Raw genomic sequence first — 16,795 nt, 5'->3', positions numbered from 1 at the left:
CCGAAAGGCATTGAGGTGAGTATGCAGTCGGTGAGATGTGCGGGCCGGTTTTTAATAGGTAGTGTGAAAGAATGATGGCTGTAAACAATTTTATGGAAGAAGCAGATAAGTGCAATTCTTCTGCAAGATTCTAAGGATGGAAGGGATAACGACGCCTTAACGTTAGTTATGCTGAAATGTCGGCAATAGTTGAGAGCAACGAAATGAGCGGCACGAGTTTGTACGCGTTCTAGGGAATGAAATAAGTAATGTTAATTGGGTGGCCAAATAGAATATGCATATTCAATTTTATGGCGGACAAATGTTTGATATTCCAACTGCCGTGTGGAAGAAGGTGCACCTCTGAGGTTACGTTTTCAATCAGCTAATGTGCCGTTAGCTTTGACAGTAATTTTTTATATGAGGTTCTTAAAACGTGCACGCCAAGATAATTGTATGACGACGCAAGAGTGACTGGACTGTGGTTAAGCGAGTAAGTTAAAAAGTAATCAGTCTGTTTATGGCTAATTGTCATTAAATGGTATTTATCAGTGTTAGGGGACATTTGTCATGATGCAAACCAGTTATTAATGCGGTGTAGATCTTCTTGAAAAGCGATGTGGTCATTAACAGAATGGATTTTCCAATAAATAACGCAATCGTCCGCACAAATTCCCGAGGGTTGAGGTGACGCTTAACGGTAGGTCATTGATGAAAATAATAAACAGTAACGGGCCTAATACACTACCTTGCTGTACGGCTGATGTTGCATCAATTAGAGGGGATGAATTGCTATCAACAGAAGTGAATTGTTTACGAAGTGACAAAACGTTTCTTATCTGTTACTACTTAATCAAGGCGCAAGGGTGAGAGTTTCGCGAATAAACGACTGTGTAGAACGCGGTAGAAAGCTTTAGCATAGTCGAGGAATATACAGTCGATCGGAAGATTTTCGCCCATAAAATGAAGCAGCTCATTAGTAAACTCCAGTAGTTGTGTCTCACATGATAACCCTTTTATGAACCATAATTTTTGTAAATAGAAGAAACCATTGTCTTGTAAATGTAGTGCCGTGTTATATGTAATGATGTGCTCGAGATGTTTGCTAAATGTACATGTCAGTGATTTTGGGCTACAGTTAGCAACGTTAGTTCGGTCACCGGATGTGAAAATTGGATTATTTTTTCCAGTTTCCCACTCGTATGGTATCTCTCCTGTTGAAAGGGATTGCCGAAATGTATGATTGAGCATGATGCTGGATTGGGGCACGGCATGTTTCAAAATTCTTGAAAAAATCCCATCAATACCAAATGAAGTAGTTAATTTTAGATTGCTAATCAATGTCGCAACGCCATCAACAGTAACGTTATTGGGCTCATGTAGTCAGTCATATTCAGGCGCCGATGGAATATTAGAATAAATTTCCTTCGTGAACATTTTGGGGAAAACGTTATTGAAAATCTGAGGGCTTTCGTTTTAAACAATGAATCTGCAGCCTCATTGATCACGGTAAAATCTGAAGACGTTTCGGAAGGTGATAATGTTTTCGAAAATTGTTCTGGATTGTGCTTAAGGAAGGATTGCAAAGCGCGAGCCATGAACTTATGCCTAGCTTTCCGTATGAACGCGCAGAATTCTTCATCGGCGTTTTTATGTTTTTTCCATAATGCGGGTGTTCTCAGCTGTTTAGCTGTTTCGAAAAGTCTTTTTTTTTTTGTTCATCATCGTACGAACGTTCTTATTGTACAACGACTTAGATGATTTCGCAAGGTAACATATGCTGGGTATATAGTTGTTCCTTAACTGCGTGAGTTTATCTTTGAAATGACGCCAGTTTCTTTAACAGATTGATTAGGAAAGGCTTACAGAAAGGAGTCCAAGAAGGCTTGTAAGCCGAGGTTAATGGCATCAAAGTGTGCTTTGTTATAGTCAAACATGTATTTCTGAGGTGGGCAGCGTTGGCGTGACGGCTTTTTAGAGTGAAATGGAGTAGTTTGTGGTCACTGAAACCATCCGTGAGGGAGATCCGGATTTCTTTGTCTGGAGCCGATGTGAAGACAAGGTCTAATATGTTAATATTTATTGATTGAAAGTTCTTGCGGACACTCCCGGCCTGTCCACTCCACGCACGACGGAGGAAATGTTTTCGGGTTGAAAGAATACAGCAATAGAAATAACGTGTGGCGTGAAAGAAGACAACTATGTGTAATCAAAAACTTGGATTTCTCCGCAGCGCTGGGTCACTGAGGCGTCCGCAGAACAACAGGCCCGACGGAGTGTGTCTAGTGACGCGGTCTACAACTACACAAAAAATGCGTCCTTGCCAACAATATAATTATGTTCCATACCTACGACAGGTCTTTGCTAACGATGATCCAGCTTTAGAATCATTGCAAGATACAGAGCTCCGGTTATGTCACTGCCAAAGAAATAAGGCTCGAGGCCAAGTTTAGGCATTTTTTACCTCATAAATATGGTATATAGTGAGCAAAATATGATCCCCGAAATATGACGCCTGTCAAAAACCAAAATTCGTTCCCCAACGTCCTCCTACCTCACCGACGGGAATCGACGAACGGTTAAGTAATCGGACCCGGGCGCTTTATTTCACCATTATTTTCTTTTTTTTTTAGGGGAGGGAGCAGGAGGGGTGCCTTGCCTAGAATTTGATACTTGCTGCATACCAGCACTTTCTCCTGAGCGTTCATTTTCAAAATGAAAAAGCGATTGTTTCAGACATGCCTTTCATTCTTTTTTTTTTTTCATTTTTTGAAAGCCTGCGCATCACAACGCTGTCCACTGTATCCTACAGTACATAAGCATGTTTAAATGTTTAACAACCTCTGTCAAGCCCCTTCGCAACGGGCACCTGTCGATGCCGTCCTGCTACGCCTACCTAACGCTCTACATAGGCTGTGTGCCGATGATTGGCGCGTAGTGTTGGCGAGCAATATCTTGGTGCTGCTCAACCGCCATTTGGGGAGTAGCTATGTGATACGATAGCTCCGGACCGGATGGCACCTGCACGAACAAGAGGCGTGATGAGCGGTCGTGCAACGAACCGGATGCCAGAATTAGATCTGCATCATGCTGTCGTTGCGGCTGCCAAGACTGCCTTTTGGGCATTTTTCTGTTGGTGTGAACTGCTTGGTTCAAGAGGTGGCGCAGTCAGTCGGTCGAGGTACGTTTCTGCGATGATAGCAAACCCATGTGGGCTCCGCAGCCCCTTTAGGTGTTTCAAACCGCAGCACGCTTTTTCCTATTTGTATTGGTGTTTGCGCGGGCAGCGCGAGTGGGCATGAGCGAGCTGCTAATCTAGATGGCGACATGTTAGTGGGGAAAGGACGAGGGTAGACAAGCGCGTCGGAAGGCTTGAGGCCTTTTGCTCGGCGGAAAGCCAGCAAGGGCCAGCAGCGAGTGTCACGGGTCACCGGAAAGTGCATGGACGACGGAAGGCCAACCTACGAGACGAAGACGGAAGCCGTGCCTGCAGAAATGGCCTAGGCGTATTTGCGTGTGTTGCTGCCTCGCGAGGAGCAATGTTTTTTGCGCCGCCGCTACTGCTTCGGCCCTATCGCTCTCCCCATTCGCGCCGCAGTGTGTTTTGTTTTGCCTCGTTAAAGCCCTGACCCTCGGTCTGTTTACTCTTGGTAGTCTATTGTCGTACGCGTCGCCATCATGTCTCCAGCGCAGTGCCGTTTCTTTTGTGTGTTGTTTCTTTTCATTGAATGCTTTTCTGTTTATCCGGAAATAAACCGGTGTTTTTAAAAGAGACTGGATTTGTCACTCGTCGGGCGAGACTATGGCTCGCGAACCCTTTTCCTGAAGGCGAGGCCTTCACCTGTGGTGCCACCAGTAAGGTCTGGTTTTGTTCGGAGTGAAGAGCATTCCTTGAGCGCTCTGCAAAAGAGTGATGCCGACAATACACATGCTACTACTTCCAACAGCTGTATCTGTTACAGTAAAGGGCAATCATGCCCATGCATCAGAGAGGCAGTTCTTATATAATTATGTGTAAGTGGTGATCATTGGCTATGTGCATTATCAAGCATGGCAAACGGATGCTCTCGGCTAACAGAGCAGAGAGGTCGACGACCGTCACAACAACACCTGTTTCACAACAATCACTCGGCTTGTGCGGGGACCACAATGCATGCGACACTCACACCCTTCTGCCGCGAGGGCCATTATAATGACACGCACACACGTGCACCGTCACCTTCAGTAGAAGCGTGTCGGCTCACCCGGACAGCCCGGGTGGCGCTGCGGTCCGCTGCGGTGATGCTGCTGCACCGCGTAGGATGACGACTTGGGCTTAGGTCTCACCAGCGCGAGCGCGGCCTCTGACTGGGCCGGCGAGGCCAGAGTCCGCATCGGAAGCATCGAAGACTGCGTCATGTAGAACCTCTCTTCATGGTGGAAGCGTTGCTTCTGCAGTCCGTGCTCCAGTGGCTGCGGCACGACGGGTCCGCCATAGTAGCCACCGGCGGCTGCTGAAGCCTGCTGCTGTTGCTGTCGTTGCTGAGCAGTGCCTGATGCTGCGGCGGCGGCCTGTTGCTGCTGTGCTTGCGCGGCGGTGGTTGCCTGCTGCAGTTGGTGTGCCAGATAAAAGTTGTGCGTGGCAACAATCTGCTGCTGCTTGGCGACAGTAGCCGCCACGACGGCTGGCGCTGCGAACTCGTGGTGGTGCGGGAACTGCGCCTTCGGGTAGGCCGGGTACGGAACGGGGGCGGCGGGCGCCATCGCGAACATTGCGCCCTGTCCCAGCACGTGCGCGTAGTGAATGGGTCCATGGTTTGGGGCGTACTGCGGGATAAGCTTTGGGGCTCCATTTGCCGAGCCAGGGATTTGGGCCATGTATGCGTATGGCTGCTGAGGCGAGAAACCGAACTGCGGCGGCGTCGGCTGCTTCGAGGAAGAAGACGCGACCTTCGAAGACGGCGGCGGCAGAGACGAAGTCAGCGGCCTCTTCAGCGGCGCCCGGTGCAGGACGCTCGGGTTCTGAGGGATCGGCTGCGTCATCATGTACATGGAGTGCGCCTGGTTCATCTCCGGGATGTATAGATTCTGAGGCGCTACCGCGGCGGCGGCAGCCGCCGTAGCAGCACGTTGCTGCATCGCATTGTGGTGCTGCTGCTGCCGGTACGAATGGTTGAGCGCTGCCATCTTGCTGGCCTCCTTGACGAGCGTTCGCTTCCGTGCGTCGTCCTCTTGAAGCACCTTCTTGAGCTGCATGAAGAGCTGGTGCTTCTCCTCCTTGAGCGTGACCAGCTTCTTTTCAGATTGCTGCACCTGGTCGCGGATCACTTCTAGCGTCATCGTTTCCTGGCGACGCTTGAGCTCTTGCTCTCGTCGCACCCGCTCCGTAGCAGCGCCGGCCTCCTGCTCTTTCTTCCTCTCACGCTGGCGCATAATGTGGTTCTTGAGCGCGGCCCACATGGCCATGCTCATCTTGGGTCGCTCGATCACTGCCGGTATCGTCGCACGGTAGTATGGCAGCGGGGTCCGCAATTGGAACAGAGACCCGCACTTGCGACGCAGCGGGTCCTCGCTGGTTTTCTTCGCTTTTCTTCCCATATGGTCGACAAACCCTGTCAGAATAAAGTTAAGTGTAGCAAGACAGAAATCAGGACAACAGCAAACGCCAGCAGTGAGGGAGGTTTCTACATGAAAGCACAACAAAGTTTTGAAGCCAATGCAGACAACACGCCACCAATCAATATCTCCCACAAGACACGCAACGCCACACTCAATCTACAAACACAGGCACACTCACTCGTCACAGGGAAAGTGAGAGAAAACAAAATTGCGGATGATTTCCATAGTCATTAAAATGCAAAGTAGGTGTGTAGCACTGCTTAACCGCTGCACTTGAGCACGTCAAGCACGGCGAGTCTGCACCACAGTGCCTGACGGCCTGGCTTCATTCACTGTGGCGCAGCTGCGTCCTCAGCGTTACTTACATCATCTTCAGAAATGAACAAAAATAGGCACAAGGTACCTCTTTGCATTGCACTGCTCTGCGGCCGAAAGGTCTGGGGTGGGGTCATAGGGGGACAAAAAAAATTTGGAGGACGCTTAAGCTTCGCCTTCAAGAGTGGAACGCGATAGCGTTATTGCACCTCGTTCGCACCGCTCACTCATTCGCTCGGTATGCTCTTGAGTCACACAGTGTTCGGTGCGGCAACGAAACGTGCGCCTGAGCAAGCGGAACGAACCAAAGAACTCGGTGTCTCGGAGGGAGAAAGCCGGGCAGCGACGCGCCATGAAGGCGGACGCGATCATGGGGCTGACGCCTTAATGGGATCGTCCTCTATCTCGCTTGGGAGCACCACGCAGAAGTATGATTCATCGGAAGCAGCTCGGCACACATCGCAGGAGACGCTTTCCCAGCAGAAGCGCTACGGCGCAGCGATCACGTCAGAGGCGTCCGGCATCATACGCTGCACCTAGCAATCGCGCTGTCAGCGGAAAGAGGCGTCGCGTCGCCTAAACACCACTGTTCGAGTGACGCACGCTGGATGTTGGAAGGGGAGAGAGCGAGAAAACTTATTAAACGCAAGGGTATTGGGGCATCCTCGCACCGGTACCCGCGCGGCCCGAAGGGGAGAAGCGGGTGAGTGAAGATAGTGATCTAAAGAAAGGAAAGACGCTTGATTTTACAACCCGTGAGGGTGCACAGCGAAATGTCAGGGGCGAGTGGCGCTCCACGTGTCGGGGCAGCGCCGCACATTGCGAGGAGGGGTTCTATATGTTTGCCGTTTATGAAGTGCATGCCGGGATTTATCGCTCACGGCCAACGCCGCCGTCGACGCCGGCTTTTCTGCGACACGAGCTCCTTAACGCTACCGCGTTAAAAGGGAAACGCGCTTGAAGGCGAGTGCGAGTTAAGACGCGTAGGTAAGCACAAGCTGCTTCTCGACGCGGCGAGTGGCACGGAGCCGAGGTCCAGAGAGCACCGCGAGGGCACGTCTGCTTTGCGTGAGGGCTGAGGAGTAACTGCCGCGAGGGGAAAGATGACGAAGTTGAGGACGCGCGAGTGGCACACGACTGTTCACTTCGGATTAACACACGCTTCTGAAGCGCTGCCCAGTGACGGCCGCCATGCCTACAACTCACACGCCCCTCTCTCACTGGGTGCATCTATGCCACTGCTCCGCCCCCTCAGTGTTAAGTCACGTGACGCGGGCATCGCCACTTTCTTTTCCTCCTCTTCAAGTTCACGGAGAGACAGATCAACAGAAAAAATAGTGGCTTCTGCTGCAGCTATGCGGCCGCTCCACCTTAATACTGAGCCGCGCGATTTCGCGTTGCCACCTTCTCTTTCGCCACTTCAAGTCCACGAAGAGAGAGAGAGAGTTCGTGGCTTCGGGCAGACATCGGCGAAATCCGTGACTATGGCTAGTAGTGCTAGGAACTAAAACACTATCGTCTGACAGAAGCTATGAAGCAAGCAAGCTAAAGAACAATGAGCAGACACTTCTTATGCACACCAACACTGCTACACACCTTGTTTCATATATCGGCTTTTGTACGGCCTGACAAGCATGCAGTTGGATCCTAGGATTGATCATGTGCTTGGAAATTAGGCGAACGCTGCACAAACGCAAACTGATTTCATAAGTTACTCTTGACAGACTGCAAACAGTTCGCTGCATGTTCCACAGAATTTTTTCCCCTGACCCTACATCTTGTAAGCAGGAACTCTTACACACAGTGGCCAAGCGCAGTAATGATGCAGGAAAGCTTATATATATCCTAATGCCATTCATATGCTGTAAAAATGTTCACTTTACCTGTGAATTTAAAGGGGTAAAAAAAATACATAACAGCAATTTGCCCATAAGCAACAAAAAAGGAAGACAAAGTGCAACATTCTCCAAACAAAACTGAGTCATCCCTAAACCATAACAAGTGAAGAAATTGCATTCTAAACAGGCAACAAGGATAACGACGCAATCATCTGTTGCTTCCAAAAAGTTGAGTTCAAAGCATTTTATCCCGCATATTCCCAGAATTTTAGAGTTTTTAATGCGAAAGCGTTAAAGCCTGCGTTTACCGTAAATCTGGTGGCGCCAGCCGTTAGCCGCCTTTCATTCACTTATTATTTTTTACTTCTGCCCGTCCCCTTTTAACGCGGTAGCGTTAAGGAGCTCGTGTCGCAGAAAAGCCGGTGTCGTCGGCGTCCAGTGATTGATGAATCCCGGCATGCACTTCATAAATAAACATGCACTTCATAAATAAAAAGCAAGTTCCAAGATGGGCTGGGTGGGAATCGAACCAGGGTCTCCAGAGTGTGAGACGGAGACGCTACCACTCAGCCAGGAGTTTTTTTTTCTTTATTTCCTGACCGAGGACGTACAGAAAAAAGACACATGTGACATCAATAACATGACAAAATAAAAGATCAAGCAATAACTTAAAGCTTCTGCCTTCCTTAGCTGAAGTTTTCGGATTAAAAATCCCTCATATGTGACAACCCTTCAAAACTAACTAACCATTCTGGCTCTAGTTTTAAAGCTTTCTGTTCGTCCACATATGCCCGTATGCTCTCTGTAAAGAGCTGTCTCGCTGAACGTGCATCGACGTCACCGTGCTCTACAGCCATTCTGCTTTTCCATATGCTGTGGAGAGCCAGTAGCATCAAAAGATCCAACGGTGTATCATTGTTCGCTTCTACTGGCAAGAATCGAATACCATGTGGGCTTATGGGTAGTTCCTTTTTAAGCGTCCTCTGGAGCACGTCCCATAAAAATACGGCATCCCAGCATTCGAGAAACACGTGTTCAATCGTCTCCTCTTTCCTGCATAATATGCAGTGGACACCCCAGGGTACAAAAAGCCCTTTCTGTTCCTTCCATTTCTTTACCTCCAATGTTCCAGTGTGCAGCTTAAAAAAGAAAGTTTTCACCCCTGCCGGCACCATCATCCTCTTCACTCTTTTAAGAACATTTTTGCCCCCTGTGGACGAGTACACAGCTCTGTACAACGGTTCTGGAAGCACCACATCGCACAAGTCTTTATACAGTTTTTTCCGGTTTACACTCTACAAATAGTCTAAAGTAAACCGCACCATCAAGAACCTGTACGCCAAGACCACTTCCCTTAGATACCCGTGGACACCTCCTGACATGCGGTCAGAAGAAACGACAATTCTCGAGAGACCTCGACCCAGGCGTAACTGACAGACCGTACGAAGAAATGGATTTTTCACATTTCTCAAAAACATGAAATGATTGACTAACTGGCGCAGAAACAGATGTGCCAAACCAAGCCCGAGTTCGATGCTTGAAAGCGGTACAAAAGCGCTTGTAGTGAATGCGGTGTTGCCTTAGAAACATGCCTTAGAAAGTTATACTGCAGTGTATATCTGTAATTATGAGCATGTTACTTACAGAAGTCGCAGTTACACGAGTAGCGAAGTACGCTTCCGCTACATTTCTTCTGCGCTCTGCGCACATGCAGAGCCATCTTGCGGCAAACACAGAAGAACCCCTCCTCGCAATGTGCGGCGCTGCCCCGACCCGTGGCGCGCCATCGCCCCTGACGTTTCGCCGTGCACCCTCACAGGTTGTAGAATCAAGCGTCTTTCCTTTCTTTAGATCACTATCTTCGCTCACCCGCTTCTCCCCTTCGGGCCGCGCGGGCACCGGTGCGAGGATGCCCCAATACCCTTGCGTTTAGCAAGCTTTCTCGACGAGGTGCAATAACGCTATCGCGTTCCACTCTTGAAGGCGAAGCTTAAGCGTCCTACAAATTTTTTTTCCGATGTTTGATGCCCCTGGACGTGTGCCGTCTTGACAAGGGGCGGGGGGGAGGGGTCTATGTGTTTTTTATTGTTGGTATTGGTGTTAGCGCGGGCAGCGCGGGTGTGCATGAACGAGCTGCCAATCTACCAATGTGAGCGGCCAGCGAGCATCACGGGCAGCGGCTTGTGCACGAACGACGGAAGGAAAACCTGCGAGACGAAGACGGAAGCAGTACCTGCAAAAATGACATAAGCGTATTTGCGCGAGTTGCTGCCACGCGAGGAGAAATATTCTTTGGCCCTATCGCTCGGCCTATTCGCTTCGAAGTGTGCTTTGTTTTGTTGCGGGAGAGCCCTGACCCTCGGTCTGTTTTCCTCTGAGTCATTTGTCGTATGTGTCGACAGCATGTTTCCAGCACAGTGGCGTTTCTTTTGTTTGCTGTTTCTTGTCAATGAATGCTTTTCCGTTAACCTGGAAATAAACCGGTGTTTTTAGAAAATTCTACATTTTTCACTCGTCGGGCGATACCATGAATTACGAACCCGTTTTCTGACGGCAAGATCTTTACATGGTTCAAGCAATTATTTAATAATTTAAACAGCGCGAACACGAAGACAAAGGACAAGCTAAAAGAAAGCCACAGTATGAGCGCTGACTCACAACTATGCCTAAGCCCTTTGCTCCAAGTACCAGATAAAAACAAACATGATGAAAACGAAACAATCACGTGAAACAACCCCTGGGTGCATCTGCTCCACAAAACGTCAGTCAAAAAAGACACCTCTTTGCTTGAAAGAGCAAGCGAAGTCTTGCTGACACACTTATTGCCCGTTGAAATAAAATATGATTCCACAATCTCTCGTTCTTTGTGGCGATACAAAATCCTAACCTAGTCAATCTTAGGAGTGCACTTCTTCTCCTTCTTCATTGTTTCACATGAATGGCAATGTGATACCACAAATGTTTTGTCCTTGCCACTTTCCAGGTTGTTCTGGTGTTTCTGTAGTCTCTTATTAATACATCGTCCTGTTTGTCCTATATAACAGGCTCCACAAGAGAGTGGAAGCCTGTACACAACCCCTGTCTTGCATCCAACAAATGGGTCTCTATGTTTCACCCCACATTCTTGCTTCTTCGATTCTCTTCCCCTTTGAATAACCAGGCAAATCCTCTTCATCTTGAGTGGGGCGGTCAATGCGACGTCAACACCATACCTCTTGCATACATTTTTGAGGCCATGTGAAATTATGTGCACATACGGTACCACCGTAGCCTTCCTCTTCTTCTCACCCATGCTGGGCAGGGATTTCAGTCTGCGTTCTTTTAAGAGTCTTCGGTACCCGGCAACTGGCCTCAATAACCGACTCCCGATAACAGCCGTTTTCAATTCTTGTCACTTGTCGTTCAAAACACTTGCCCATGCCGTGGTAGCAAGATTTCTTCAACGCATGTAATAAACACGTGTTGATCATTCCATCATTCACTAATTTGGAGTGCCCCGAATTGGAGCTTAGCAAGGGCTTCACCGATCTAGGGTTGTATTCCCAACAAACATGATCCTCACCAAATTGAATCAATAAATCTAAATACTGTAACCGATCGTCAACTGGTTCTTCAACAGTAAATTCCAGCCCGTATCCACACTCAGTGAAAACATCCATAATGTCCCTCATTCGTTAATTGAATCATTCACGGTCTGTGAATACTAAAAAGTCGTCCACATACCTGAAGCTGGAAGGATGTAGGCCCTCCAAGTTATCCTTCAGGTGTCTGTCTGATATTAAGAAGATGTCACTCAAGACCGGTGCAACACTCGATCCAATGCATAGTCCAGCCTTCTGCATATACAGCTTGTCCTGCCAGCCTATGAAGGTGGACTCCAGGTAGAACCTCAAAAGCTCAACGAAACTTCCAACACTTACACCTCTGAGGCTTCAATGAAGTCACATTCATTATTGTCTTCAGTAATGCACATTTGAACACGCTTAAGGAGGCAGTCATGGAGGAGGCTATAATAGAAATCCTTGACATCCATGCTGAAGCCAACACATTTTCTTGTGTTGTGTTCTTTGAGGAATTCAACTAGGGCTTCAGAATTTAGGGGGTCTGATAAAGTCAACGAGGAAAAGTGTTTCTGCAAATATTTGGAGACCAGGTGCTGCCACGTGCTCTTCTACTTTGTCTGAGAATCAGTTTCAAGAAAAAGCGGAGGGTGGTGTTGAGAAGATTTGCAAAAGGTTTCCTGTGAAATCGATCATGGTAAAAGAGAGGGCTATGGCTCTACCAGCTGACCTTGGGCTTTAACGGATACGTGAACAGGTGACACAATGCAAGCAATTACATTTGGAAGTATTCTTGGCAAAAACCCATAAACGAAATGTTTCGTTCAGAGCGATCGTATCTGAGAAGAGGACGTGGCAGCACCTGGTCTCCAAATATTTGCAGAAACACCTTTCCTTGTTGACTTTATCAGACCCCCTAAGGCTACCTAACTCTGAAGCCCTTGTTGAATTCCTCAAAGAACACAACTCAAGAAAATGTGTTGGCTTCAGCATGGATGTCAAGGATTTGTATTATAGCCTCCCCCTGACTGCCTCCTTAAGCGTGTTCAAATGTGCATATCTGAAGACAATAATGAATGTGACTTCATTGAAGCCTCAGGTGTAAGTGCTGGAAGTTCCGTTGAACTTTGGAGGTTCTACCTGGAGTCCACCTTTATAGGTTGGAAGGACAAGCTGTATATGCAGAAGGCTGGACTATGCATTGGATCGAGTCTTGCACTGGTCTTGAGTGACATCTTCTTAATGTACGTGGACAGACACCTGAAGGATAACTTGGAGGGCCTACATCCTTCCACCTTCAGGTATGTGGACGACTTTTTGTATTCACCCGTGAATGATTCAATCAACGAATGAGGGACATAATGGATGTTTTCACTAAGTGTGGATCCGGGCTGGAGTTTACTGTTGAAGAAGCAGTTGACGATCGGTTACAGCATTTAGATTTATTGATTCAATTCGATGAGGATCATGTTTGTTGGGAATACAACCCGAGATCGCTGAAGCCCTTGCTAAGCTCCAATTCGGGGCATTCCAAATTAGTGAAGAATGGGATGATCAACATAAGCTTATCACAGGCGTTGAAGAAATCTTGCTACCACGGCATGCGCAAGAGTTTTGAAAGACAAGTGACAATAATTGCAAAAGCCGGTTATCGGGAGTCGGTTATTAATGAGGCCAGTTGCCGGGTACTGAAGAGCCTTAAAATAACGCACAGACTGAAATCCCTGCCCAGCATGGGTGAGAAGAACAGGAAGGTTACGGTGGTACCGTATGCGCAGAGAATTTCACATGGCCTCAAAAATGTAGACAAGAGGTATAGTGTTGACGTCGCATTGACCGCCCTGCTCAAGATGAAGAGGATTTGCCCGCCTATTCAAAGGTAAAGAGAATCTAAGAAGCAAGAATGTGGGGTGAAACATAGAGACCCATTTGTTGGATGCAAGACAGGTGTTGTGTACAGGCTTCCACTCTTTTGTGGAGCATGTTATATAGGACAAACAGGACGATTTATTAATAAGAGACTACAGGAACACCGGAACAACTTGGAAAGTGGCAAGGACAAAACGCATCTGGTATCACATTGCCATTCATGTGAAACAATGAAGAAGGAGAAGACGAAGTGCACTCCTACGTTTGACAAGGTTAGGATTTTGTATGGCCACAAAGAAAAGATGACGATAGAGATAGTGGAATCATGTATTATTTCAACGGACAATAAGTGTGTAAGCAAGACTTCACTTGATCTTTCAAGCAAAGAGGTGTCGTTTTTGAGTGCCTTTTGTGCAGCAGGTGAACCCAGGGCTTGTTTCACGTGATTGTTTCGTTTTCTTTATGTTTGTTTTTATCTGGACCTAGGAATAAAGGGCTTAGGCATAGTTTCGAGTCAGCGCTTGTACTGTGGCTTTCTTTTATCTTGTCCTTTGTCTTCGTGTTCGCGCTGTTTAAATTAATAATGAATAAGTACCAATTCGCCCAACAAAGTATCTTGGTCTTCAAGCAGTTCGTTGAAATTCAAGATTCTCGTGCCGGTACGAAACGACAAAGATACGTCTTTCAACTGACCTGTGCCGAAACATAACCGGCTGACTTGCGCCCACAAAAGAAGTAAGTGATTGGCTGCGGCGATAGGAGGAAGCGAGCACCCCGCCACTGTGGCGCAGTGCTTAGGCGCTCGGCTACTGCGCCAAAGGACGCGGGATCGAATCGCGTCCTTGGCAGCCGCTTCTTGGTGGAGGCGCAAAGCTTGGCGCCCCTGTGCATTGCGATGCTAGGGCACATTAGAGAACCCCAGGTGGTCGAAATTTCCGGTGTCCTCCTCTACGGCATCTCTCATAGCCTGAAAAGCTTTGAGTCACTCAACCCTATAAGTCAAACCAAACCTCCTTACCCCTGTTTCACCTCCTACTTCCTTTTGCGCTTATTATTTCGTTGAACGCCAATGTATGAACTTATTTAGGCTGCACAGATTTATGATTTCCGCGGTCAAGCACGAAATTTCTGAGGGGAACCCAACTAGTTTGAGGGATAGTATAATTAAGGGGCGACAAGGTGCATATGTGAAACGCTGTGATAAATAAACGGGGGTTACGGCAATTACTCTGCATGTGCACTCGCGCCGGGTTATTACCTTATTACCCCAACCAATAGGGTACCTCTATTCTAAATCTCTCTAATATTACATGCGATTTCTAGCATGTGATATAGCTCGTTTATATGAATGCCTGATCATTGAATGGGATGCTTAGCGTAGCTCTTCCACCGGGCGAGTTACGAGGTCTCACTAGGACGGCAGGGCTTCAAGCGTGCAACATGCGATTGTTCCATCTTTTTTGAACGACGACCTCTCGCAGTGAGGCGTGCAATTTCGTAGGTCACATCACTGACGCGGGTAATAATAATGTAGGGTTCATCGTAATAGGCCAACAGTTTCTGGTGAAGGCCACGTTGTCGTAGCGGTCGCCAAAGCCAAAAAACATCACCCAGAGCGTGTGTAACGTGCCGGCGGTGCTCGTCGCAGCGTTCCTGGAAGCGCTCTTGCGAAGCGATGATCCGCAGGTGCGGTATTCGCCGAGCTTCTTCTCATGACAAAGAGTCTCGGCAATGCAGGGTTCGTCACTTAGTGAAAATGGCAATATGGTGTCCAGGGTGTAGTGGGGTGACCGGGCGTACAAACGAAAGAAATGGCTATAGCCTGTGGTCTTTTGAGTTGCTGTATTAAAAGCATATGTAACGAAATTCAGGATTGTGACTCAGTTCTTGTGATCTTCAACTACATACATTGAAAGCATATTCGTCAACGTCCTGTTTATGCGCTCTGTCAAAACGTTCGTTGACGGGTGGTAGGGTATGGAGTGGCGAAAATGGGTTCCACATAGACCCAGGAGCTCCTCGACAACATCCGCCGTAAACTGAAGTCTCCGATCACTTATGATAGCCCGCGGCGGTCCATGGCTTAAGATCACTGATCGGAGCAGAAACAGCGAGACTTGATGAACTGTAGCGGATGGAATAGGAGCTGTTTCGCAGAAGCGAGTAAGGTAATCTGCACAAACGACAATCCAGCTGTTGCCAAAGCAAGATTTTGGAACTGGACCAAATAGGTCGATGCCGGCTTGCTCAAAGAAATCGCTGGGAGTGGTTTAGGCGCCCGTCTCGGCTGCGGGTGGTGGTCAGTTCGAAACCCGCCGCCGGACACCCACCGGTAAAATTGGGTACAAGCGTCCCCCGGCCGCGCGCCCGGCTCTTTCAGGGGTGTGCGTTTGGAAGAGGCTCTGCTAACCCTGCTGTGCTCCTTCGGGGGCTCAGCTTCCAACAACCATGGCCTGCAAAGGCTATGCGGTAAGCCAAAACTCAGCTGTGTGACAAAGCTGTGTGTATGCAACAGCCCAATGGGACGAACTGTAGGATGATTATGACGTTGACATTGCGGGCAACTGGCCGCATATTCGTGAGTGGTCGATCGCATTTCATGTCAATAACAGCGTTCTTGAGCGCGGTGGAGCGTCCGAGCCGACCTGAGATGACCTGAAGTGGGATCGTCGTGAAGTACGCGCAAAACAGACGAACAGAAGCTTTAGGCAACTACCAGTAGCAATCGCGGGCCCACTGAAGAATAAGTTTCTCTTCCAGAGGATATCAACACGTGCACAAAAACGGCCAGTATCCCGACGGGTCTGCGGGGCGTTGTAGAGAGGCTTGAGGCCCGGAATCATTTGCTGTTCCGATTTAAACACTTCAAGGTCCGGAAATTCTACAACCACAACAGAAGTATAGTCGTCGAAGTTGGCGTCGCACTCAATGGTGGCTAAGGGAAGACGCGATAGACAGACTGCGTCGGCATGGCGTCGGCTGCTCTTATACACCACCTCGAAAGTGTACTCCTGGAGACGGAAGACCCATCGCGCGAGACGACCATTTGGATCCCGATGGTTGACAAGCCAGCAGTAAGAGGGATGGTCGGTTACAATGCTGAATGGGCGGTCGTGTAAGAACGACCGAAACCGCTGGAAGCCGAATACCACTGCTAGACATTCCTGCTCAGTGACTGTGTAGTTCCACTCGGGCTTGCTTAAAGTATGGCTGGCGTATGCAAACACATGTTCTTGCTCATTTTAGCGCTGAATCAACATATCCCTAATGCCAGCACCACTCGCATCAGTATGAACTTCTGTCGGCGCAGCAGGATCAAACTGGCGTAGAATAGGGTGCGATGTCAACAGAAACTTGAGCTGACAAAAGGAGGCCTCACATTCGGGTGTCCATCCGAAAGAAGCTCTTTTGTGTAGCAGACTCGTCAGCGGAGTAGCGATATCAGCAAAGTGGTGTATAAAACGACATAAATAGGAGCATAAACCCAAAAAGCGGCGAAGCTCTTTGATAGTCTGGGGTGGCTGAAAACATTCGAAAGCTCCTATTTTTTAGGGATCAGGTAGCACTCCGTGTTCATCAACAAGATGTCCGAGCACCGCTGCCGTACCGCTCGCCAAAGCGGCACTTCTTGTAATT

General features: G+C 48.4%; 1 protein-coding gene across 1 annotated transcript; it reads right to left on the bottom strand.

The window, feature by feature from the left end:
* Positions 1–4,162: 4,162 nt before the first annotated feature.
* On the bottom strand, positions 4,163–5,563 carry LOC146172297 (uncharacterized). The gene has a single exon (XM_084585883.1). It carries the CDS (start codon positions 5,554–5,556, stop codon positions 4,201–4,203), a length of 1,356 nt encoding a protein of 451 aa, XP_084442009.1. The 5' UTR covers positions 5,557–5,563; the 3' UTR covers positions 4,163–4,200.
* Positions 5,564–16,795: the final 11,232 nt, after the last annotated feature.

Source organism: Amblyomma maculatum, unplaced genomic scaffold (assembly GCF_055883805.1).
Source record: "Amblyomma maculatum isolate TAMU_Amacu unplaced genomic scaffold, ASM5588380v1 scaffold_13, whole genome shotgun sequence".
In the NCBI taxonomy this organism is placed as follows: Eukaryota; Metazoa; Arthropoda; class Arachnida; order Ixodida; family Ixodidae; genus Amblyomma; species Amblyomma maculatum.
This window is presented reverse-complemented; position numbering and strand designations above follow the sequence as displayed.

Bases quoted from the DNA above. Each gene is read 5' to 3' on its own strand.
- LOC146172297 (XM_084585883.1), bottom strand. From the start codon at position 5,556: ATGGGAAGAAAAGCGAAGAAAACCAGCGAGGACCCGCTGCGTCGCAAG.